Source organism: Macrobrachium nipponense, chromosome 24, assembly GCF_015104395.2.
Source record: "Macrobrachium nipponense isolate FS-2020 chromosome 24, ASM1510439v2, whole genome shotgun sequence".
NCBI classification, from domain to species: Eukaryota; Metazoa; Arthropoda; class Malacostraca; order Decapoda; family Palaemonidae; genus Macrobrachium; species Macrobrachium nipponense.
This window is the reverse complement of record NC_061091.1, coordinates 44,779,203-44,804,245: the sequence shown is the minus strand read 5'-3', so window position 1 is coordinate 44,804,245 and position 25,043 is coordinate 44,779,203. Positions and strand designations below refer to the sequence as shown.

General features: G+C 42.6%; 1 protein-coding gene across 2 annotated transcripts in view; it reads left to right on the top strand.

Moving 5' to 3' along the window:
- Positions 1–25,043, top strand: part of LOC135205593 (uncharacterized) — a 514,233-nt gene that overhangs the window by 420,916 nt on the left and 68,274 nt on the right. For both annotated transcript variants that reach the window (XM_064236362.1, XM_064236363.1), the window contains exon 12: positions 21,536–21,720. In XM_064236362.1, the coding sequence (XP_064092432.1) occupies positions 21,536–21,720 (185 nt within the window). The remainder of the gene's footprint in view (positions 1–21,535; positions 21,721–25,043) is intronic.

Sequence of the window (25,043 nt, the reverse complement as noted above, 5' to 3'; positions counted from 1 at the left end):
CTCTTGCAGTCTTCCTGTACCTCATTGGCGAAAGTGACTCTCGCCCTGCTTCCCTAGAGAAACTGTTAAAGGTGGGAAGGCTTGGCTCTCATACATTGAGTTGAAAGCTGGCGAGACGGTGTATGAAGTCGAGGGCTGGTTCTGAGGAGACAACAGGAGGATGGGTTGCGTCTGTTTAGACGTCGAGGGCTGCCCCTGTTGTGTAACTGGGACAGCTTGGACGAAGTGCTGTTGTTGCTGCTGTTTCTGATATGGTTGGAACCTCCTACCAGTCTTCTTCAGTTTCTTACCAGCAGCGGGGGCGTTCTCTTGCTTCCTTTTGGATGAGATACCCCATCTGGCTCTAAGGCTCTGGTTAAGCCTAGCAGCCTCGTGATGTACCTCATTCACAGAAGCTTCTGGGAAGAGGTCCGCACCCCACATTGCTGGAAGCTAGAAGCCTATTAGGTTCATGCCTAATAGTTGCCTCTTGCAATACATGCTTTCGACAAATCCTTCTGGCTGTAAAGAAGTCCGAAGGCATCAGCTTGAACTGACTGAGCTGAGACTTAGCCAGTATTTTGAAGAGTGGTTCGGTGGCATAAGAAAGGGCAGCCATCTCCGTGATGATAAGGGAGTTAAGTGACCTCCCAAATCTCGTACGGGTCGTCAAACTCTGCCTAATAAGGCTATCAGGCAGTCTAGGGAGCTTTTCGCCAAACTGGTCCATCGCACAGTCTGGTTTCAGCTTCCCTACTGAGAAAGTGGGCTGGCAAGTTCTCCCACAGTTCTCCGAAGGCAGGAAAGAGCGGAGATGTTGGTTCCGCCTCCCTCAATTGTGGAACGGGTTTCGTTCCTTCAAGGACGGCCTGGAGAGTCGTTTGCCACCATCTTAGTCGCAAAAAGGAAAGGAAGAGAAGCCTCCTCCTCCGGGTTCAAAAGATAGATGAAAGAAAGGGATCCTTGAATGCTATGGAGTTTTGGTATTCGTACAATCCCAATCCTCCAGGCAGTGAACCCATTCCCTCTGCGCATGATCCCTACTGTAAAGAACAGTCTCTCTAGAGATTTTATCCTCTCTATTGAGGGCTGTTTCCGTCAGTCTGGCATACCCTATGAAAGGCTGAGTCATCCGGGGGGTAGAACTCGAAGTCCTCAATCCTTCTTGTTCCACACTCCGGTAATGGAGATCATGCCATCCTTGAAGGGGGCATAAGCTGCCACCCTCCAAGGATTATTCATAGAGAAAGCTGGCCGGGATTCATATGGAGGTAGCTGGACCAAATCAGTACCTGCCACAGGGAAGTTCGCTTGTGGGGCCTGAGTCAGGCCAGCGAAACGGTCATCATGTTCTCTAACACGGTTAGAGAGGTCTTGGATTGACTGACCAGACTGATTAATGGTACTGGAGAGTTGAGCAAACATTTGCTCAAATCTCTTACCGAGAGAGCCGACCATCTCCCTCACTTGTTGCAAAACTCCTGCTGAGAAGGTGGTGGGATCAAAAGCACTAGGTCCCGCCACCCCAACAGGAGTAACCGGAGTGGATCCGGTGGATGCCGGAGAAGGCACTGGCTCGGCGGGGGTTGGGAGCGGGGCCTTCTCTTTAGAAGCCTTGCTTCTTGAGCTCTTCGAGTGAGAAGAGATAGGCTTAGCCTTCACCGCGTCGGCGTAGGATGTCGTAGACTTCCTTGCCGAAGAAGATGACGACTTTTTGGAAGTCGTCTTATGAAGGGTCTTCTGTTCTCTCTGTCCCTTCACTTTCGGGGGTACAGAGAGAGCGGGTGAACGTGAAGGGATCTCAGATCCCGTGAAGCCTTGAAAAGAAGAAGAAGAAGGGACAGGGGAAGAAGATCCAGGAGCGCTCAAAGGTAGTCCTTGAGCGCCCGAAACACCTACCTCGACCAACAACTCCTCGGCACCTACCGCCATTGGCTCAAGGTTTAGATCCAGGTTTGCGACGTCCCGGGAACCGCTCCTGTGTCGAGACGGACCCAAACGCCTGCTGCACCTCCTGCTGGATTGAAGCTATGAGTGGGGCTGCTGAGATGGGGTCAACATATCCTGTCGCCTTGCCGCCGGGGAAGATCTGAATGGCCAGCTTTTTGTCTAAAATGTAAGGCTGACCCTTGGCGGCGTTTTTGCCGAAGCCGCCTACCCAAACTTTCAGGGTTGCTAGGGCGACTTCTTTCACGGCGGCAGCCTGAAAGAGAAGGCGATATGAAGCTTCTAACGGCGGAGATACAGCTTAAAGTAGCTTAAAACTAAAGATAAACCATTGATGACAGGAAATTTGTCCAGGAATCTACTTACCCCACCCAAAAGCTGACTCACGAGGTCGTAGCAGATGGTGCATGCCTCAGGGTGCCAGACAATCATCCCGTTGTGGGTAGTGGCACATGGGGCGTGGGTCCTGCATTCCTCATGGGCACAGGGGTTGTACAGTACTGCGTTGCAGCCTGGATCCTGGCAGTTAGTAGCCTGTAAGTGGAGGGATACATGAGTATCGGGGTTACACACTTACAGCCTAACATAGACTCCGCTGCATGCCGGAGTATGTAAGTATAGTTAAACTAGTGCTCCGCCGCAATACTGTGGTTTTATAGGCGGTTTGGTTGGGGTCTTGCAGCGTACGCCGGAGACAAGAAAATGGTCCAACCAGGAGTGGTGAGGAGCCCACGAAACCACGACGGAGAACGACGGAGATAGTACGTGAAAACTATAAATAAACAAATAAATCACAGTATCAGTAAGGGTATGTATCCTTATAGAATAAGACATGATTCTTTCCGACTACTAGAGGAGTGCCCGGGTAAGAAGCAAGCTCTCCTCCGGTAGCGGAAAACAGGATATACTAGGCAAGCTATATAGACCACTGGTAAATCCCACCCCCCCCGCCCGCTGGCGGAGCCATAAACGACCCAATAACCGAAGGGGCCCCCGGCTTCAGCGGGGAGGGCTCCGTCCGTTATGGTAGGGAAGGGTAGGGAATGGGAGAGAATGAGGGAATCCGGCGTGAACGCGGCGGGCGAGAGAGAGAGGGGGTGGCCAACCCCCCTCCCAACTACTACCCGTCGGGTAACCCGGTACCCGAGACAAGTGGTCACCCCGGCCCCCAGCTGGTATGTGGCTCCTTTGGCCCCCACAGAGGAAGAGGGAGGGAGGCTACAATGGTTGTCATGACAACCGAGGAGACCCGACCAGACCCCTCCCTACCACGTGGAAGGGAGGGAAGGGGGAGGGTAAGGTGCCTAATGGGACACGTGATCGGAGGTGGCCCAGGACGCGATAGCAACACAACCACAGAGAGGCCACGTGAACCCAACTGTACCAACACATGGTACAAGGCACCTAGGCTAGCCTAACACCCTAAATAACACTGATAAAAAATAAATACATCGTAAAAGAATAGAAGGGACATTTGAGTAAAAGAGAAAGAAGCCCAGGAGGAGGCGAACTGATCTGAAGAGCAGTCGATTACTCGGAGCCAGCAGTAGCCGATGAAGAGCAAGAGCTGGGATGCTGGGCAAGAGAAACACAGTATAGCCTAAATACCAACTAAAAGATAAAAGGTTAAAAGGTATGGGCTGTGTACCCTAAATCTAAAATACGATGTAATAAGACGATGAACGTAAAATAGAGCTCATAAGCATAAGATGTCCCAGTATGGGAGACCGGGAAATCTTAACAACACGAGGCGGCTCATGGCCGCCACGAGTCAACCGGGTGACCGTATATGACCTAAAAAACGGAAAATACTGGTCCCTGGAAGACTGAAATACAAAAAATATTACTTATCGGGCACTTAACTTAGCCGAAGCGATAGTAGCACGTTCCATCGTGGAATAGATAAATCCAAAAAAGCGAAAACAACACGAGCAAAAGAATTACAACTGGCGTTGTCGAGCTAAATATAAAGGATGGCTGCTAGAGGCGCTGCTCTACGCTTGGCGTCGGTAGTAGTAGTAGTAGCGGACGCATCACCCTTTGGTATCGGCTCTCTCAGGTGGGGGATTTTGTGATGGAAGGTCTAAATGGTAAATGACTCGTGGTAGTGATCTCACTCGCCCCGATTACCATACCGACACTTCTTTTATAGAGTGAGCGAGTCAGTTTAACTGACATTTTCTTGATTTTATTTTTTTTTTCTCTGGTAATATTAGGATTAATTTACCTAGAAATAATGAACTTAAGGATATTTCATAGGCCGACACGAGCTGAGCCCAGAAATGTATATATATATATATATATATATATATATATATATATATATATATATATATATATATATATATATATATATATATATATATATTTTTATACGTAAAATATATATATTACATTCTTCGATTCTGGTTACCAACACATAAATAAAAGGAATGCAGGTGACACTTCTCTTTTCGCATACAATGAAATGTCTTATTATTATTTTATCATGCACAGATTCGGATATATAAAAAATTGTAATAAATATAAAAATAAATATAAAATAAATGCAGAATACTCACTCGTAATCCTGGACTCTTCGTTCTATTCTTGTTTTCTCCCTCCTCCATTGAAGAGTCTTGCATTTTTTTCCACTCGACGATGAGGTAAGCAGGTGGAGAGGGAGACGTGACGCCCTTACTGCTGATGGACCCGGCGGCCCCGTGCACCCTCCGCTGTCGGTTTAGGGGGCGCTCTCCAATACATGACCTTAGTGTGGTACTTTCGGTCACACTCCCCTATCCTGCAAAGAGCAACTTTGCAGAGACGACAGAAGAACCGGGTGTCTCTCTTATGCCATTCATATGGCACACCCGGCACCGTTTCTGCCTTCGCCCTTGTAAGGGCCTCCAGTATGTGGATCCCCTGGCTGCAGACGAACATGCAGGGTCCATTACCCGACGAGAAAGCGGTGATGGCGGGGCCGGCAGCAAGAGGGGCGTCGTCAGCAGGGGCGGCGGCGGCAGCACGTCGTCACAGGTCGCGGCAGCAGGGGCGGCAGCAGCAGGGGCGTTGTCAGCAGGGGCGGCGGCAGCAGGGGTGTCGTCAGGCAGGGGTGGCCAGCAGCAAGGGGCGTCCGTCAGCAAGTGGGGCGGCGGCAGGTCGAGCGAAGTTTGGCCCTTGGCCTATCTGCCCTTTCCTCTAGGGGCAGATCTGCAGCTCGGGGCAGGGGGTCAGTTTATGGAAGGCCACTCATCGGGATTGAAGTTGATGAGGGCATTCCCGGCTACCTCTAGGAACTGTATGTGGGTCAACCTCGGAAGATTGTCACCGCGGTACCCACAGTACAGTATGTAGGCATTTTGGAGGGCCAACTGAAGGATGTATTTGAGGAGCTTCTGTGTCCACTTTCTGGTTCTCCTGGCGAAGGGATAATACTGGATGAGCTGATCAAAGAGATCAACTCCTCCCATGTGCCTGTTGTAGTGCCCAGTGACGGTAGGCCGCTCGATACGAAACTCCTCAAACACAACTCGGCCCTGTCGACGTGTCGTCTTCCGCTGTACGATCTCTTCTGGATGGGTTCATGACTCGTCGTAATCATGGGGACGAGTCGGACACCCTTCCGAACAATGACGAGACAGCGCCCTTCCGCCACCACTCTGTCTCTCCTCTTGCCAGGTGTTGCGGATGACTAGCGAACCCCTTGAGGACATTCGGGGCCCCACGCACCAACCGAAGGGTACCACTGACGTGAACACCTGCTTCATACAGTTCCTGGGCCAGGGATACCGAGTTATAATAATTATCCATAAACAGGTGATATCCCTGGTTACGGAAACGTCCCACAAGATTGAATACAGTGTCACGCAGCGTGGAGAAGACCCCGGAATACACTGAAAAGTTCCGAAACAAGTCATCCAGTGTGCGGGCCTCGGTAATAAGAAAGAATTTCACACCATATTTTTTTGGCTTCTTGGGGTTATACACTTTTATACTAAGACGTCCTTTGTAAGGCATCATCCCCTCATCCAAAGACAGGTTCTTTCCAGGAATCACAAGATTACTACACCGCTCACGGATATAATCCAACACTGGGCGCACTAAAATGAGGCAATCACTGTTATTCTGGGGTATGGCCCTTCGGTTGAAGGCGTTGAAGTACCTGTCCAACGCCAGGAAATTAAATTATCACGGGACATAACGCCAGGCACTTTAGGCATACATAAAAAATAATTTCTCCTCCAATATTGCCTGACGTCGGCAGCAGGTGTCATACCAAAATAAATGTGGAGCCCCAAAAAATGCGCCATGTCAATGAGGTTGCAACCCCGCCAGTAATACGACAAGGTCGTCATCAGCTCATACCAGCAGTACCGAGCGTAGTCCACCGTCTCATGTACCAGCAATTTCCGCGTCAGGAAAAGCTGGATGAACCCCAAAACAGTCAGGGGTACTGGTACGGTGATCCCAGGGGTTGCCGTGAAGGGGTGCATGTTAGGAGGGGTGGGGTCCTCCGTCCACCCCTCGTCACTCTCCGACGACCGACCTTCTACGTACCCGTGCGCAGCGCACAATGCCGCACGCGGGTGCGGGCACGGATATTTGCACTACTACTAACTCGAAACCCTCCCCGCCCCCGTTGGCCCATCACCCTCACTTAAGGCTTTCACTTTCATGTATCGTCCTCTGCGATAAAACTTGACCCCGTATCCCATCCTCCCCCTCCTCAGATTCCCCCTCGTAAGCACTGAACCCACTGAATTCGAGCTCACTTCTGGGATGTGAGCCTTGAACGGACATTGGGGGCATATATTCATCCTCACTTTCATCGGGACTGATGTCCTCATCACTCGATGACCATCCGCCATCAAAATGAGGACTTGCGACATGTTCCTGATCAAGCTCCGATAGATATTCATCTATGTCCCTTGGTTGGAGGCCTCCCAAATGCTTACGAATGCCCCTAAGGACGCCCACATGCTTCCTAGGGGTAACCAAAGGCATACGCTGTGTTCCTAAAACACTTTCAGCCACACGTGGCCGCACAGAACGGCCTTGAGGCGCGGGTCATGCTGGTGCTTGCCCGCCCCCGCCAGCATCCAGGTCCAAAAACTAGGAAGTGTCCTGTAGCAACACAAATGCTGTAAGTCTCGCACAAGGTCATTTCCCGAAAAACACGCTTTCTGACGAAAGATCGCTCTTGGATGATGCGCTACTGATGCTGGCTGGAGCGAGAAGAAGGGATATCGCGCATGCGCACTTGGGTCACGCTTCAAAACAAAACAAGGCCTTGATCCGTGAACTCCCAGCATCCCCCAAGGCGCGTGATTCAAAAGTTTTAGGCTGGTAGGCCTATAAGTATTTTTCCGCGAATTTAAAAAAAAACTTTTGTATGTCGACGTAAAATACGTCCAGTCGGCGTTTAAGGGTTAATAAAGTAAAGTATCTGCTGCCTTCCTCTTAAAGTTATTGTGCCCCCTTTTTCTCTAATAAAAAGAGGGCCCATTGTTATTTGAGATGTTCTGATCATAAAGGTTTTAAGTGTATAAACAGGACATAATGATTCATCTTCTGGAAGAGGAATAATTTCCCAAGGAGTCCACCTATTCTGTGGATCCTCATTTTTTGCTAAAAATTGTCTATCTGGTGAAAGTAAAACTTTCCCTGGAGGAATCCACATGTCTGGATTTCTAGAAAGGGCTGACAATTCAGAAATTCTAGCTCCAGAGGCCAGAGCTACTAAAATAATGTTTTTCTTAGTAGTGCTGAATAAGAACAGTTATCATTGTCCAAGTCTGATGCTAGTTTAAAACATCGTTTAAGAACCATGATATTGATTGAGGACGGTTGACCGGTCTCAAGCGTGCACATGCTTTTGGAATAGAGGAAAAGTATGTGTCTGTTAAATTAATATTGAAACCTACCTGAAAAATCTTTCTTAGGGCAGATTTAATTGTGGTAATAGTGCTGGCAGCTAAGCCTTTCTCATGTAATGATCTAAAGAAAGAAATTGTAAGATTCGTATCCATTTTTTGTACATTCATTTAATTCAAAAATATAGCCAGTTTCTTCACTGCGGAATCATACTGTCTAATTGTGGAATCTCGTTTATCCGATTCCACAAATAGAATATTTAATGGATCTATATTTGCTTCTTTTTGTGCCGCAAACTTCATGAAGTCCATAAAGTTAGGGCATTTAGAATTCTTGAGGAAGCTGACACAGTTTGCGTGTTGTACTATCGTGTTAAGTTCGGGGATGGAATCTTCTGGGGTTTGAGTTTCATCTCCATGATAAGTGGATACCAATTGCTCTTCGGCCAGTTGGGTGCCACTAGTACCAGCTGGCCTCTGAATGATCGTAGCTTGTGTAGTACCTTCAAGAGGAGGTTCAGTGGAGGAAAAAGATAGATTCTCTCCCATTTGTTCCAATCTAGAGACATTGCATCGATCGCAAAGGCATTGTTGTCTATGTTGGGAGCTACATAGCAGGCTGGTTTGTGGTTGGACTCCGAGGCAAAGAGGTCTACCTGAAGTCCCGGAATCTGATTCGTAATCCATTTGAATGAATTGTTGTCCAGTGACCATTCTTATTCTAGTGGGGTCATTCTGGACAGGGAGTCTGCAATTACATTCCTTACTCCTGCCAGATGAATTGCTGACAGATGCCAGTGGTTCTTTTCTGCTAATAGGAATATTGCTATCATTACATGATTCAATTTGTTGGATTTGGATCCTCTTCTGTTTATGCAATGGACGACTGTAAAGCTGTCCGATACTATTTGAATGTGGATCTTCTGGGACGGTTGTAATTTTCTCAATGTCAAGAACACTGCCATCGCTTCCAATACATTGATGTGGAATCGATGGAATGTTTCTGACCATGTTCCTTGAACTTTCTTGAGGGGTGAATATCCCCCCCAACCGCTCAGGGTTGCATCTGTGTGGATGATCAGAGATGGGGGAGGAAATTGTAGCGGAACTGATTTGGATAGGTTCCGTTGTTTCGTCCATGGAATAAGTCTCTTTTTCAGAATATCTGGGATTCTTGAAACTTTGTCTCTGAATTTGAGATATGCTCTTGATATCCAAACCTGATTGATATCCTTTAATCTGGTTTTCAATAGAACATCTGTCACTGATGCGAATTGAAGGGAGCCTAGGATTCTCTCCTGTTCCCTTCGAGATGACCGCCTGTTTTTGACAAAGCGCTTTGTAGCTTTTACTATCTCCTTGACCTTCTTGGTCGGTAGAGATAGCTCGTGTTTGTTCAAATCCCACTGAATCCCTAACCATTGGAACTGGGATGCTGGAGTCAGTCTGGATTTTGCCACGTTTACTTGGAACCCTAAATATTTTAGGAATTTCAGTACTTTGGATGTTGACCTTTGACACTGATTTGTTGTTCGCCCAAATTAACCAATCGTCCAGGTAGGCTACTAATAGTATTCCTTTCTTCCTCAATTCCTGAACTACTGTCTCTCCTAATTTCGTGAACACCCTGGGTGCTATATTGAGTCCGAAGGGCATTACTTTGAATGAGTAGGCTTTCTTGCCTAGCTTGAATCCTAGGTATGGAGAGAAGTTTCTGGCTATTGGGACGTGATAGTACGCGTCTGTAAGATCTATAGAGGTGGTGACGGCCCCACGGGGAAGTAAGGTCCGTACCTGTGAGATTGTCAGCATATGGAACTTGTCGCAGTGAATGTAGGAATTCAGCCGAGACAAATCCAGGATTACTCGTCTTTTGTTCGAGTCCTTTGGGACACTGAACAGATGTGCTTGGAACGTTATGCTCTTCACCCTCTTTATTGCACGTTTCTGAAGAAGATCCTTCGTATACTCTAAGAGGTCCTCTGTTGGTTTTTGGAAGAAGCTGACTGGAGGGGGAGGGCCCTTCTCCCACTTCCAGCCTAGACCTTTTGATATTATACTGTGGGCCCATGGACTGAAGGTCCATCGGTCCTTGAATAAGTACAGTCTCCCCCCTACCTGGGAGATCTCACTGGTTGGATGTTGGTTTAGTTCCTCTCCCTCCTCGGAATCCTCTACCCCTGGCTCCACCTCTGAATCGGGAGCCTCCTCTGGCTCGACTACACCCAGCATGTCTGCTATATGGGCGAAAGGCACCTCTCGCCTCATAGGCAGGATTAAATGCTGGGAAAGCCACAACTTGAGATGAAGTCGAAGGTTGAGGTTCTGAGTTTGGTTGAACTAGTACATACTGTGGTGGTGTTACCTTTGAGGTGGACGGCACTGCCTGCATATATCCATGAGGATGGGCCGTCTGGTAAGGGTTATACCTTCTCGCCTTCTTTTTAGGCCCTTGTTGATGAGAAGACGCATCAAATTGGCGCTTGAAGGGAAGACCCCACCTCACTCTCAGACTTTGGTTAACCCTGGGTGCCTCGTGCAAGATCGAGTTTATCTCCTCTTTGGGGAAGAGGTTTTCTCCCCAAATGGATGATTTAATGAGCTTATTAGGCTCATGTTTGACTGTAGCTCCAGCCAAAACATGTTTCCTACAGGCCCTTCTTGCAATAGCAAAGTCATGTAGATCTGTTTGAAAAGTCTGTAAAAGACTTTTCGTCAAGACCCGAAAGACTGGTTCGTCTTCATAGGTCGTAGCTAACAACTCCGCCGAGGTGACGGAGTTGATAGTCCTGGCTAACCTCGTCCTTGCCTCAAACTCCCCCTTGATCAAATGGTCGGGGAGTTTTGGCAACCGTTCGGAGAAAAAGTCCGAAGCGCAATCCGGCTCCAATTTACCAGCAGTAAATGTTGCCGGAGCGTTTATCCAAATGTCCGTTCCTGTGGGCAAAAGTAAGGATGTAGGCTCTGTTTTTCCTCATTAATGGCTTGCAATGTTAACTCCGCCACCTTAGTTGTACAAGGTGACGGAAGTCCTTCGGGGGTGACGAACATTGTGTACTTATGACGAGAGAGCCTGATTGGAGATGTCCGGTGTTGGCCTGAGGCGTGCGTCTAGCCTCTGATCAATTACTCCAGTAACCCTGGCTAACAGTTGGTTAGTGAAGTCTACCGGGTCAAAAAGGTGTTCCGCCACCCTTGAGAATGACCCTGTTCCTTCGATAGGGGAAGGATTTATGGCAGCAGGCTGAATGAAAGATGATGTCGACGGCTGTGACACCAAAGACAACTCATTCGCCGCTGGCGGAACAGACTTGCTCTTCTTTAAAGTCTTCTTGACTTTAGGAATAACTGACGGCATTCCTTGTTCTTTAGTGGGTTTCGTAAAACCCTTAAAGGATGTAGTAGAAGAAAGGGAAGGAGAAGGACTTTGACTGGGATGGGAACTCGCCCCACTTACCTCCCCACCTACCTGTTCCATTGGCTCGACGTTGATGTCGATCGCCGCCACATCGTCCATAAGTTCCTGCTGCTCCTCCAAGGCGGCCATCGTCTCCAGATGTATGGCCTTGATGAAGGGTTCGGCTATCTCCCTGGGTACCGCTGTTGTCATAGTGGCGCCCGAAAAAATCATAGCACATAGGCCAGCATCCAACACATAGGGCGGACCTTTCGGCGCGTTTTTGCCGAAACCCCCACCCATTTACGAAGGGACACCCTGGCATCATGGAGAATCGCCTTATCCGCCTGTAAGTTAATTCTCGTTTTAGTGGCGGATTCGTTAAATAATTTATTCCACATGTCCTGAATTTATATTACTATATTCCTAAATATAAGTAAGACAATTTTGGAAAGTCCTTACCTGTTCATCAGTCATAATTGAGACTAGCTCATAACAGACGGTACAGGCATCTGGGTGTCAGACCACGTAGTTGTCCAAAGCAACGGACCACCTGTAATGTGAAAAAACTCAATGAGTTTTCTTCCCTTTGATGGCTTGTTGCTAAATTGTCGACGAAATATTTCGTTGCCGAAATATTCCGTCTTAGGCATGCAGACTGGTATTTTCTAGAAAAATCATGCATTTTATTACATTGACGAAATATTTCGTTGCCGAAATATTTCGGTGTTATTGTAATACCAGTTACTTACAACATGTAACATAAGTAATAAACTCGTAAGTTTATTATTGGTTATATTTGTCGGAGAAATATTTCGTCGCCGAAATATTCCGTGGCCGACTGAATAGTAATTATAAATAACTAGTTCATAAAACTCGTAAGTTTTATGGAGTGTCGGCGGAATATTTCGTTCCCGAAATATTCCGTACTGATATATATGCCTTAATTTTTCCAGAAAATGTATTCTTATCTAGGTTGTCGGGGAAATACTTCGTTGCCGAAATATTCCGGTAACGACTTATTATTACTAAGTGGCTTAACCTAATGAAGCTTATAATTGAATACCTATCTAAGTTGTCGGCGAAATACTTCGTTACCGAAGTATTCCGGTACCGACCTACATAATAAAGCTTATAAAGTTTAAAGTGTAATAGTGTAAACTGAAAATTCCGTTCAGAAGCATGCTTGTAATAAAAGACCGAACTTAGTTGATGTCGGAAAAAGACATGGCGTACCTCCGTAATTGCCGAAGCTAGGAATAATTCAGTCTGAATTCCAGCAATGCCGAACTTTGAATACTATTATTGTTCTACCCTGCCCCTAATCATTCCTTAAAAGTATTCGCTGTTCGCGGAGGCTCCAGAGATAATATAGTAGAGATACTTGTACTATTATCAAAATAATATCTTTTATTCAATTTATGAGATTAGAGGTTTGTAAGCAATAGTTTATGTTGCTTGGCTCTACCCCTGATCTAAAGTGGATCCACTCTTAGGCTACGTAGCCTAGATCTTTCACTGACTGGCCATGGCTCGTCGCGATCGAAGTGGTCCAACCCGGTCAGGAGGTTATCCAGGTAGGCTATGCACATAATACCATTACTTAAGGGTATTTATTGATCTAAATATAACAATATATCACAAGGTGCATAGGAGTTATCTCTTAATATCTAGTACTAATCTACGTAGTCCATAGTATCACTTAAATTCCCATTCGTAATGGGCACTTTTCCCCCGATAGTATCAGCAAAGTCATTTATAGACCTAGCTCGTTATAACAAGAAAAAACATGTACTTAAGCTTATTAGGCTTATCAATTTAAGCTAACTAGGGATAATTTAACCATGTATCCGGTTTAAGGATCAAATATGGTTACCGTTATAAGACTAGCCTAGGTTCGAGAATGGCTCACAAGCACCGAGATCTTGTCGTATCAATATATAAGCCATGTTATTATGAAATGTAACTAATATCCGTTCTAACAGAAATATCACATTTTAATCATCTTATAAGCAAAACTAAGCCTATAGTATATATAATTTTACATATGCCGTGCGTAATTCGTTGTTGCTATGCTGACGCTCAAAATGGCGGCTCAGCCGGCGACACCCTCAACTCATATTTTGAGGGGCCTGGACTGATAGCATACTTAATATAACTTAAATATGATAAAAAACCAAATTGGGGTACTCAACTTCGAAGCAGCGGAAGATTGGGCACTCATAATGGTTGTAAATTGCGTAATTCACAATGGAAAAAAGCACAGCAAAATTCTTGTCTTAAGCGCACGGCTCTCTAAACAGGAATGTTGATGGCGCGTGGGTAGTAGTAGTAGTGGCGAGCGAGGACGAGTAGTGGGATTTCGATGTAGCGGCTCCCACCAAAGAGAGGGATTTTGAAGGAAATCTTCTAAATGGCAGAAGTCCTGTGGTTTGTGGTAACACAACGCCCCTATACTATACCGACACCCTTTGGGTGATCGCGCTCGGGGTAGTAACCTCAGCATAACTATGTTAGCTTTTTCTCTGGTATATTATAGAGTTTATTTATACTAGAAAAATGAGTTACAGGGATTTTTCATCGGCAGACACAGGTCGACACCAAAAAAAACTCAAGAAAAACCAATTAAAAATTTTCATACTTGGTTTTTTTAATACTTTTATCACAAAAAGTGCATTTTATGATGAAATTGTTAAAAAAACCCAGGAATTTGTGGATATCTCTCATAGAAAAATACAGCGAATCCGGAGAACGCGAATATGGGGGGTCCACTGTATTGGGTGAATTGGTGTGTAAATTGCTCATTGATATTCTGCGCATGTTATACATTTTATGGGATGTTTTGTTTTAAGATGATTTTTAAATATTATACTTACATACATGTTTTAGAATGGTACTACGTATATGTACACAGAGCATATTTAATAAATAACATATATTTGTTTTTCTTATTAAGTGTTCTACCCAAGCCAGCTTCCCACAGATAAACAACCCTTATAATGTAGTGACGCTCTTTTAGTGCAGTACCTGGACAAAAAGATGCTCGACATGCGATTGGCTGTCATCTGCAAAGTAGCCAATTCATGAACAGCATTCATTTTCCTTGGTGCTCATTGGCTGTACACTTGGTGTTGATTGGTTGAAACCTTAGTGTTTTATGTATCGTCAAATATCTGTGTGGATGAGCCGAAATATAGAAACAGGTAATGCTAGGGCGTACTCTGTAAACAACGCACAGAGACATCGCCATAACTTTGTGGTAAGGCGAGGGCTACTGCATCAGGAGCAGGTACAGCTAAAAAAGTGAGCTCACTTAGGATTTAGAGTATGTCAGCTTAATATTGGGTACATGACTGGGAGAGGTAGAGAATTGGCTGACTTGATGAGAGAAAAGAAAGTAGATGTTGTGTGTGTGCAAGAAATGCAATGGAAAGGAAATAAAGCTAAAGAGTTGGGTGATGGATATAAACTATATTATAGTGGAGCAAATAAACAAGGTAGAAATGGAGTTGGCATAGTACTGTCTGGCGAACTGAAGAATACAGTGATAGAAGTGCATAGAAAGAATGACCGTATCATCAGATTGAAGATATGTTATGGAGGAGAGATTTTGAATATTATAAGTGCATATGCACCACAAGTTGGTTGCACAGAAGAAGAGAAGGGAAATTTCTGGAGAGACATGGATGGATTAATGCAAGAACTGGAAGAACATGAAAGGGTTGTAGGTGGGGGCAGATTTGAATGGCCATGTCGGAAGTGAAAATGAGGCTATTGGTCGGGTGCATGGTGGCTATGGAATTGGGGAGAGAAACCCAGGATAGAGTGTAGTGGACTTTGCTGTGTCATTTGACATGGCAATAGTAAACACATTCTTTAAGAAGAAAAGGGAACATCTGATAACATATATGAGTGGGGGAAGATGCTCCCAGATAGACTACTTCCTGTATTAAAGGATGAAGCTGGTGGAGGGCAAGAACTGCAAAGTTATTCCAGGAGACCATGAAGCCCCCCAACACAGGCTGCTATATATGGATTTAGAGCTAAGAAGGGAAAGAAAAACCAAAGCTAAAGGAATAAGGAAAATTAAATGGTTCAAATTAGTGAGGGAAGGGGATAAGAGAGAGAGTTTAAGAGGAGGGTTTTGGAGGATATTGATATAAGAATTGAAGATGTTCAAGGATGGTGGGCACGAAATGCAGCAGTAATAAGGTATGGAAAGGAGCGACATCTGGTATCATATGGGAAGAAAAGGAGAGTTGGTGGTGGGATGAAGACATTGAGAAAGTAGTAAAAGATAAGAAGGAGGCAAAGAAAAGATGGGAAGAGTCACAGTCAATGGTGGACAGAGATAGGTTCAAAGAGAAACACAAGGTGGTGAAAAAGGTGGTAGCCCAAGCTAAAGCAAAGTCATACGATGATGTGTAGAATGAGCTGGGAACAAAGGAAGGATTAAAGAAGATCAAGCTATCAAAGGCTAGAAATAAGAGCACCAAAGATATTACACATATCAAACAAATAAAAGATCAAGATGGGTTAGTACTTGGAAAGGAGGAAGACATTGTGAAGAGATAGAAAGAATATTTTGAACAGTTGTTAAATGAAGAAAATAATAGGCGAATAAGAGAGGATGGGCAAGTGAACACTGGCATGGTAATGAGGTTTTCTAGGCAAGAGGTACTAAATGCACTGAAGAAGATGAAGAATGGGAAGGCAACCGGACCAGACATGATTCCTGTGGAGGCATGGAAAGCATTAGGAGATGAAGGAGTGGATATACTGTACGATCTTATGATAAAGATCCTTGAGCAGGAAAAGATACCAGATATGTGGCATGGGAGCATATTGATCCTAATTTTTAAAGGGGAAGGCGATGTCCAAGAGTGTGGTAATTATAGGGGTATTAAATTGATGTCCCACACTTTGAAAATACTGGAAAGGATGATAGATGCTAGACTGAGAGAAGAAGTACAAATAGGTAAAGAGCAGATGGGATTTATGAAGGGAAGGGGAACAACAGATGGTATATTTTGTCTGAGGCAACTAATGGAGAAGTGAGGAGCAGTGTTGGGGAGACAGAGGGTTTTGAGGTGAGAATAGGATTACACCAGGGATCGGCTCTGATGGATGTTTTAATAGAGGACGTAAGGGAGGCAGTACCATGGAACATATTGTATGCGGATGATATTGTTCTGTGGGTAGAGAGCATGGAAGATCTGGAAATGAAATTAGAAAGATGGAGACAAGTACTGGAGGACAGAGGAATGAGAATAAATAGATCTAAGACAGAATATATGTGTACCACCACTGAGGGGGATGATAGAGAAAGTATTCAGCTTGGTGGAGAACAAATAAAGAGAGTTGATAAGTTTAAGTATTTGGGATCCTATGTTAACGCTGGAGGAAGTATGGAAGAAGTAAAACATCAGGTACAGGCAGGCTGGAACAACTGGAGAGTAGCCTCTGCAGTTCTTTGTGACAAAATAGTACTGAAATTCACAAGACTGTGGTAAGAACAGCGATGCTGTATGGTACAGAAACAGCAAGCATGAGAAAGACAGAGAAGAAGATGGATGTGGCAGAAAGTGAAAGTTCTCGGTGTGTTAAAGGAAGGCAAAAGTTTTGCCGTGGTTGGCCACCATTTGAATGTGAACAAAAGCACGGTGAGATACATAAAGAAAAAAGAAGTGAAATAAGAAAGAGTGAAGACATGACTTACTTTTTTACAGCTTAAATAGTGTCGACAGTGCAAGATAAAACAATTGTGAGAATGGAATCTGCGCTGGCGTACTGGATAAAGGACTGCAGAAAAAAGAACGTACCCCTTGACTCCAATATTATTCATGAGAAAGCGCAACAACTCTGTCAGCAGATATCAACAAAGGAAGGTGATGACGTAGAGGAACTGGAAAGTGCTGATCTAGAGGCACAGGAAAACGAAGAAGAAGGGTAATTGGAATTCTTGGGCTTTGATGAACCAGCTCCTGAAGAGGAAGAAGATGAAGAGGAGGATGAGCCACAACTGGGACCATCTTCAGCTCTTGAAGGTTTTCAGGTGAGCAAAGGATGGTTTCAAGAAGCAGTTCCTTACATGAGGAAGAAGCATTGTTGGACAAAGAGGCGGCCATGAAATATCCCGAGACGTTCAAGAAAATTCTCCAGGAGAAAGGGTACCATCTGAAGAACAGGTGTTCAATATGGACGAAACTGGCCTATTCCGGAAAAAGATTCCCTCCCGGACATACTTAATGAAGGACAAAGCTAAAGCCTCTGGATTCAAGGCACAGAACGACAGGGTTACTCTCCTGATGTGTGGGAATGCGGCTGGATTTATGCTGAAACCAGGCCTCATTTACAAGGCTGCAAATCCCAGGCACTCAAAAATAAGAACAAGGCATTGCTTCCTGTGTTTTGGTTGCACAATCCCAAGGCCTGGATCACCAAAGTCCTTACAGAGTACTGGTTCCACCAAATCTTTATTCCTCAAGTTTGGCAATACTTCAGTGATTTGGACAGGGAGTTCAAAGTCTTGCTAATCATGGACAATGCTGGTGGCCACCCTCTTTATTGCAAGGGAGTCCTGCTCGAGTACCTCCCTCCCAACACCACCTCTCTCCTCCAGCCATGATTCCAGCGGGATCCGTGCCATCAAGGCTCTCTATACCCGGAACTCCCTTCAGAACCTAGTTGATGCAATGGACCATGACAGTTAATTTACGCTGAAGGAATATTGGCGTGAATTCACGATTGCCACTTGTCTGTCAGTCATTGACCGGTTGCTGGAGGACATGAAGAAGCAGACCCTGAACACATGTTGGAGTAAGCTGTGGCCAGATTGTGTGCATAATTATCAGGGCTTCTTTTTGGAAGAAATACAACATTTGGCCATCAGTAAGTTGGTGAGGATCCTTGGTGGTGAAGGCTTTGAGGACATTACTGAGGATGAAGTCGGCACCCTCATTGATACCTACACTGACCCCCTGACTGACCAGGACTTGAAGAACTGACGAAGTCTGCATGTGAAGAAGATAATTCATCAGGTTCAGGGGTGGAGCAGGACAGGAGGAGGTGGGAAAGACTTTGGAATGACTGTCCCAAATTGAGTGTGTGCACACACCCTCAAACTAGTGGTGGCAGAGTTTCATAATTTTTTGTTCACTTGCCTGACGCACGATTCATGCCTTATTAATCTATTTTTCTTTTCAAAGATGGAAGAAATTTTATTTAATGATGTTAATAACAGTCACTAAAATCTTTTAGAACATCATGTTATGTTATTGTGTAAAACTATTTTCCATATAGCAAAATTGATATGAACGAAACAAATTGATTAAAAACGTCATATCACAACCACTGATATACATTACCAAATAGATAAGAGATACCTATCACTAGTAGTATCGCATAAACTTACATTATCATTTCAGTATTAAGTTGAAGGTAGTTGAACGATTCCGTTTGTTAAATTTCACAGAAAACATTGGAAACTCACAAAATGCTATAAAATAAAAAAAGTAAAAAATGATAACCTAACATTGTGAATCATGCAACCTCACTCTGGTGCTTTTGATGTTGTTATGTGCGGGAATCTAATGTCAATGTGTCATTTATCAGTCTAAGAAACATCTCTCACTGAGCAAGAGACAATTATTGCAACCTTGTGCAAGTTTCTCTTAGAGAGATATCAAGAAAGCTTAATATACCAGAGAGAATCATACATAGATGAATCAAATTGTTTAGAGAATGGCAAAGTTTAGACCATGGGCCTAGAGGTGGAACTCCTGGAAGCACCACAAGAGAGCAAGACTATACAGTAGTGTAAATGTTGCTGAGCAACATTCATTTGTGAATTTTGAATTCTAGCGCCTCGTCATGATATAGCTGAACCAGGAATCATGACTATCTCTACGCCTATGACTGGTGTCTGATGAATACTTTAGATGGACAGGAAGAGATTTTTAAAAATACGCTTGAAATCTTTGATAGGTGTCTAATCAATAAGTCTAATGAATAAGCAAACTTACCTTTGATGGATGAGAGATTCATTTAGGCTTACTCTTTTTTGTTTTGTTTTGATTTTTATCAGTGTCCAGTCAACACCACGGATAGGTAGGGAAACAGATTCAATGAAGCATGCATTTTTTTCTTCAAAACCTAAAGAATACATTTTATTGGGAGATACTTTATTAACATCGGCCTAATCCTTCCATCACTCCCATACGGCACCTCTGCTTCCCTCCACATCTCAGGCAACTCTATCCGACTTCTCGCTACGAACTCCATTGCGTGAAGCATCACTAATGATAACGGTTATTTTAAAATGCCCCTCGCCGACAATGGAAGCCTTAAAATGAATGTATATGAAATATTTTCTGTTCAAAGTTACTTCAACTTTCATTCCCCAAAATATTTGCATACACTCATGTCACACCCTGTATGATTGTTGTAGCTGTCAAAGAGCTACCCTTGATTAAAGCATTAGGTTTTTATTGAAAAAAAACAAAAACATCTGAAATAGACTTAAACGAGAACATCACCTTTCATATTTGTTATCCTTTCAGCTATTTATAATATGCTTATGGTAGTAGGTCTAGCCATGCATGTGAAACTAATTCTAATTGATTTCTATTTAGAAGAAATAAATAGCTACAGGAAGATTAACCCAAGAAAGCTTTTATGAAAGTAAGCCTTTCCTAATGTATTTGTCAGTTTTGACTCTCACAGCTTTCCAATGTGTCCAGATGAAACAGGATGATATGCAAGGAATTCAATAAAAAATAAAAGGCTGAATTATATATTCATTATTTTTTTATGATTACTTTTTTACTTTGAATAGCTAGGTCTGAGTAAATTATGTTAAACAATTATGAAAAGGATAAGAAAAAAGGAGAACATGGCCAATAAAAGCAGATTAATATAGATATTGTCGATTTAGATATTCATTCACATTACATATCTGAGAGAGTATACTGCTGAAAATAGACCTAGGTTAATCAAGTGTGAAAATCAGAAGTCAGATTTAGGCCCACTAAATGTGTCATGCAAATTATTTTGTTGATCAAAGGACAAAATTAGTTTAATTAAACATTGCTGTTAAAGAATGTTGATGACTTAATGTATTATTTATTGGCTGTAGGAGACAAAGTGACAACTTCAACATTCTTATGCTGTCACGAAGCTACAGTTGAGAATAAAATTAGAATTTCTGGACCCATTGGTGTATATATTTTCCTTACTTTGCAAAATAACTATCTTTGATACGTTGAATAAGTCAACTCAATTCTAATGTAATTTATTTTAAGTATAGCACCTTTGAAAGGAAATATTATTTATTGTTAAGTAAATAATCTGGCACCTGCATATGGCAATATTTCCATAACAAACCTTGAATCAAGAAACTACGCCAATTCTTCGTGGGCTGACTGTATATGAGTTTGTTTCAGCATGGGATCCTTATATGGAACACTCATTGAAGTGTATAGGTGGTAAAACTAGGAGGGCGGAGTCTCACGACGTCACCACTCCAAATATCTGAGAGGTTTATTTTCTTCCAGACTTCAGGAATATGCGGGCCAGCACTGTAATCAGTTCTTTGCATTACTGTTTCCTGCATGGTCCCGTTAATGTGTTTTTATCTAATATTCCCTCCCTCAGTCTTCACAGCAGATTTGTTTGGAATTTCATCTGCTTTCAGTGACATTAAAAACACTCACAGAAAAGATTATTATTTTCATTGACTAGGAAGCACTTATAAATTACAATCAAAGTAGTTCATGCAGTCAGAAGATTAAATAATTTTTTCATAAGTCTTATGAAGCCAGTATAAATGTAGCATTTGCACAGGATTATTGCTTGTATTTACTGTAAAGGAAGTAGAAGTAATGATAAAGCAGCCACAGATGCAACCATAATGAAATGAGCGGTGAAAGAAGTTTTATAAATTATCGTGTGGCATTACTTTAGTCAAAACTCATAGATAAATATAGGTAATAGAATTGAATGGCAGCTGGCTAAACCAACTGTAGGGCTTTGGCTGCCAATATAGGAATAGGTCACACCCATTTAATAATGCATAAAGAATACTACTATATTGCAACTGCTGTAAGTTGTAAAACATATTTTATGGCGTGTTTTACTTTCATCCGACAGTGAATTGAAGTATGAACAGAGTTCCTCAAAAAAAGTTCCCCAGAATATTAAACTTTTTATTAAATTTTAACATTTTAAACTATAAACATAGCTACCTTTTCTGCTGAGTCATTTGAGAGCTCAGAATTTAACTCTGGTTCAGTAGAATCAGTCAGTCAACCTGATGGTTATTCATAAAAGTTTGTAAAAAGTTCTATGTTATTTGCAGCCTTGAAATGTGTACAGAGCTGAGTTTACAAGGAAGTTGTAGTTATAGAGATTCTTGCTCAAAGGCACATTCAGCTGTTGAGAAGATGATGCACATCAGTTTCTACAGATCATTGTTATGTCCTTTTGTACATCGAAAAGGTTACTGTGAAGAAATGCGGAGCATATGCTATCATGCCCACAAAGGTATTTATGTCCATGTGTGTACAAATAAAGATTAAGGTTTTCAGGTTTTATATACAGACAGAATTTCAGTAAGTAACTAATACTAGACACAAGTGAATGACAAGTAAATAGTTACTTGTATTTCAGTGGTGTTTTTGTCCCCCTGCTCGAATGGAAACTAGGAACTAACCCTACTTATATGTCTTTAACAAATGCGTAATAACTAGCTTGTGAGATTAGCTGAGAACTGATTAGTTGCATTGAATAAGAGAAATTATTGCTGAGTGAGACCTCTCCCTATGAGGGAAACCCCTTATATTATTTGTTGTATAATTAATTATCAGCTATTTTTTTCATAGCATGGCATTGTAAATAATTGTAATTTTTCTTTATATTAGCCTAGGATACAGTCATGAAAGGCAACATGTTTTTCCTAGGTTATAGTCATAAGAGGAAACAGTGTTTTTCCTAGATTATAATGTCATAAGAGGCAACAATGTTTTTCTGGGTTATTTTCTAATTAGGTTATTAATAATGATAATTTAAGAATAGTACTGTAAATTATTTCAGTAAAATACCAAAGATTCATATAGCTATAGTGTTTAATGACACAGTAATGAAAGGATTTCAGTTACCTGGTTGGGTTGGTAAGCTGTCCATTTTCCACTTTCTCACTCTCAGGTACCTGCAGTAAGTTTCCAGTTTTTCAGTTCTGCTTTACTTTACAGCCATTGCAAGAGGTTCTCTTCTCTGAGTGGTGCTTTGAGAAGGAACTTTCCACTGGTAATTTATGGTCTGTTGATGTGGTTATTGACAGTGTTGTTATCAGAGAGTTCAATTAGGATTCACAGAGCACAGGATTACTCCTATAGTTTGTCATAGTTAAAGTGTGATAACCACACCCACTGTTCAGAGTTTATGGGCCAGACTTGTGACTTAGAAAATGTAGAGAATACAGACACTACTCCGCTTACGAACTTTTAGAGATACGAACAGTCAGGGTCATAAATTAAAATTGTGTTCGAAGCGCACCCCCCTTTGCCACTTGTAAGTTCAAAATTTGCTCTGGGAACCTATTCTACTAGTAAGAATTTTTGCAGAGAACAGAATTTGGGAAAGAAGAAGAACCTGTTCCTTTAATCCCATCCCTGATTATCCTTAGTATTCTCATGATTAACTACCATGTATTCTTACAATCATTAGACTAGTTGTTCATACTTGTAAAATATTCTTACTTATTTATATCTTCCCTATTTAATTTGGTCTGCATTGAAATCATGATCATTTTCTATATTTAGTATGTATTTTTATAACATGCAGTATTGTAAGGAATTAGATTAGATGCTAGAGTAGAGGAGATTAAAGAATATTAAATTTTGAATATGGCGTGAATCTAAATTTTATTTTCTTTTAACCTTTTTTAGCATCCAAAGTAATTCCTTTATAATACTGCATGATATGAAAAAAAACATACTAATTATAGAAAATGGGACCTTCATCACAGACTGAGTTAAAATGGGAAGATAGAATAACCTGGGATATTTTATTAGTTTGAAAAATATTCTCATGATTATACCTACATACATGGTAGGTTATCATGAGAATACTCTGGATAATCTTGGAAGGGATGAAAGGAACAGCGTTTTCTTCTTCCTCATTCATGTTCTTCAGCTCTTTGAAAAAAATTTTTACCAGGAGAATAGGCACCCAGAGCAAAATTTGAAAGTAAATAAAAAAAAAATGATGCCATGTGCATAAAAAACCAGCTTCCGAACAAATCAAGATGTGAATGGCCATTCCGGACGTAACTCATTCATAAGTAGGGTAGTTTCTGTGAATTTTTAAATGAGTGGGACATGAAGAAAATGAATGTATTCAATATAATGATGATGATTTTTATGATACAGTAAAATAAATTTTTCTTAGGTACCCTTTATCATTAGTTTTATCTGCAGCTACTTGGTGCACTTTCCACAAATGTTAAAATTAAAACAACCATTAACATAGACTCCCAAAAGTTGCCCTCACTCTTTGGAGGGGTGGGGTAAGACAGTGAATGTTTTAGTTATCATTCTTCTCATAGCCTATTAAGAGGGGAGAATGGAATATCGACCATGAATATAGCTATCGCTTGAGATTTTGCAACTCAGTATAGTAGTTTTGGCCTCTGTGCCTCAGGCCTACTGAGTTGATGGGAGCTGAAACTACAACTAAACATGATCCCTGAAGAGTTACCACCCACCTGAGTTATTGTGGTACCTCACACCCAAAACAATGCCACCAATTTTGCCTGAAAAAGGTGGTTCTTAATCAGCTCAGGGTAGCTTTCTCCAATTAGGGGCATTGGCCCTACAACATACCAAGCATAGTGCTACCAATCAAAACAAAAGTATAGCATGATATTACTATGTACAAACTCCAGTACAGTGCTACCCCAATTTTTTGCGAGGATAGGTTCCTGAACCTACTGCAGACATACAAAATCTGCAGAAATGCAAAATCCCCTTAAAAAAACAGGTTTTGATGGAGGAAAAACCTATTTTTGGTAGTTGCTGTTTAGTCCTCAAGGATTACCCTTTCCGTGGTCTATCCAGGGCTCCATGGTGACCAGACTAATGTTAAAGAATTCACTTATCTGTTCTTGTGGCTGGATGTTGTGTCGTAATGATAAAAATTATAACACATGATAGAGTATAAATGGACTTGGGATAAGAGGGCACCTTCTATTATTCTCAACGAACACCAATACATACCCAGTTTACCTACTACGTCAAAACCACAAGTGGTTTTGCGCATACGCACTGTCTTATTTTTTACATATGACCAAAATCTGACCAAGACACCATTCCTTTCTGTTGGTCAGTGTAGGATGATCCCTTACCCAAATTCCATGTCTTTTTGTCAGGAAGTTGGAGGGTTTTGAGGACATGACACAAGTACCAAAAATGTGGTTTTCCTATGTCAAACTTGGTTTTTCATAGTGTAGTTGCTGTCTCGTCCTCAAGGAGCTTTACAAGGAAATTGACAGGTGAAGAAAAGTGCTTGAATTATAATACCAACAACTCAAAGAAAACATCTTTGGTCCAGGGTCAAGCCCCTAGTTTCAAGGCCCCATTCTTTATTCCAAATACCTTTAAGTTTGGTAGCAAACTTAAAGGTGCGAACTCATGTTCTTTAGGTTGAAGTTCTGTGGTGACTTCCTAAGCATCCTGGGTATGGTTGCAGTACAGACAGTCCCCGGTTATTGGCGGACTCGGTTAATGGTGATCCGGTTTTATGGCGCTTATTTAGTACCATAAAATCAGCAATTTATGGTGCCATAACAGGCCAAGTTTTGGTTATCG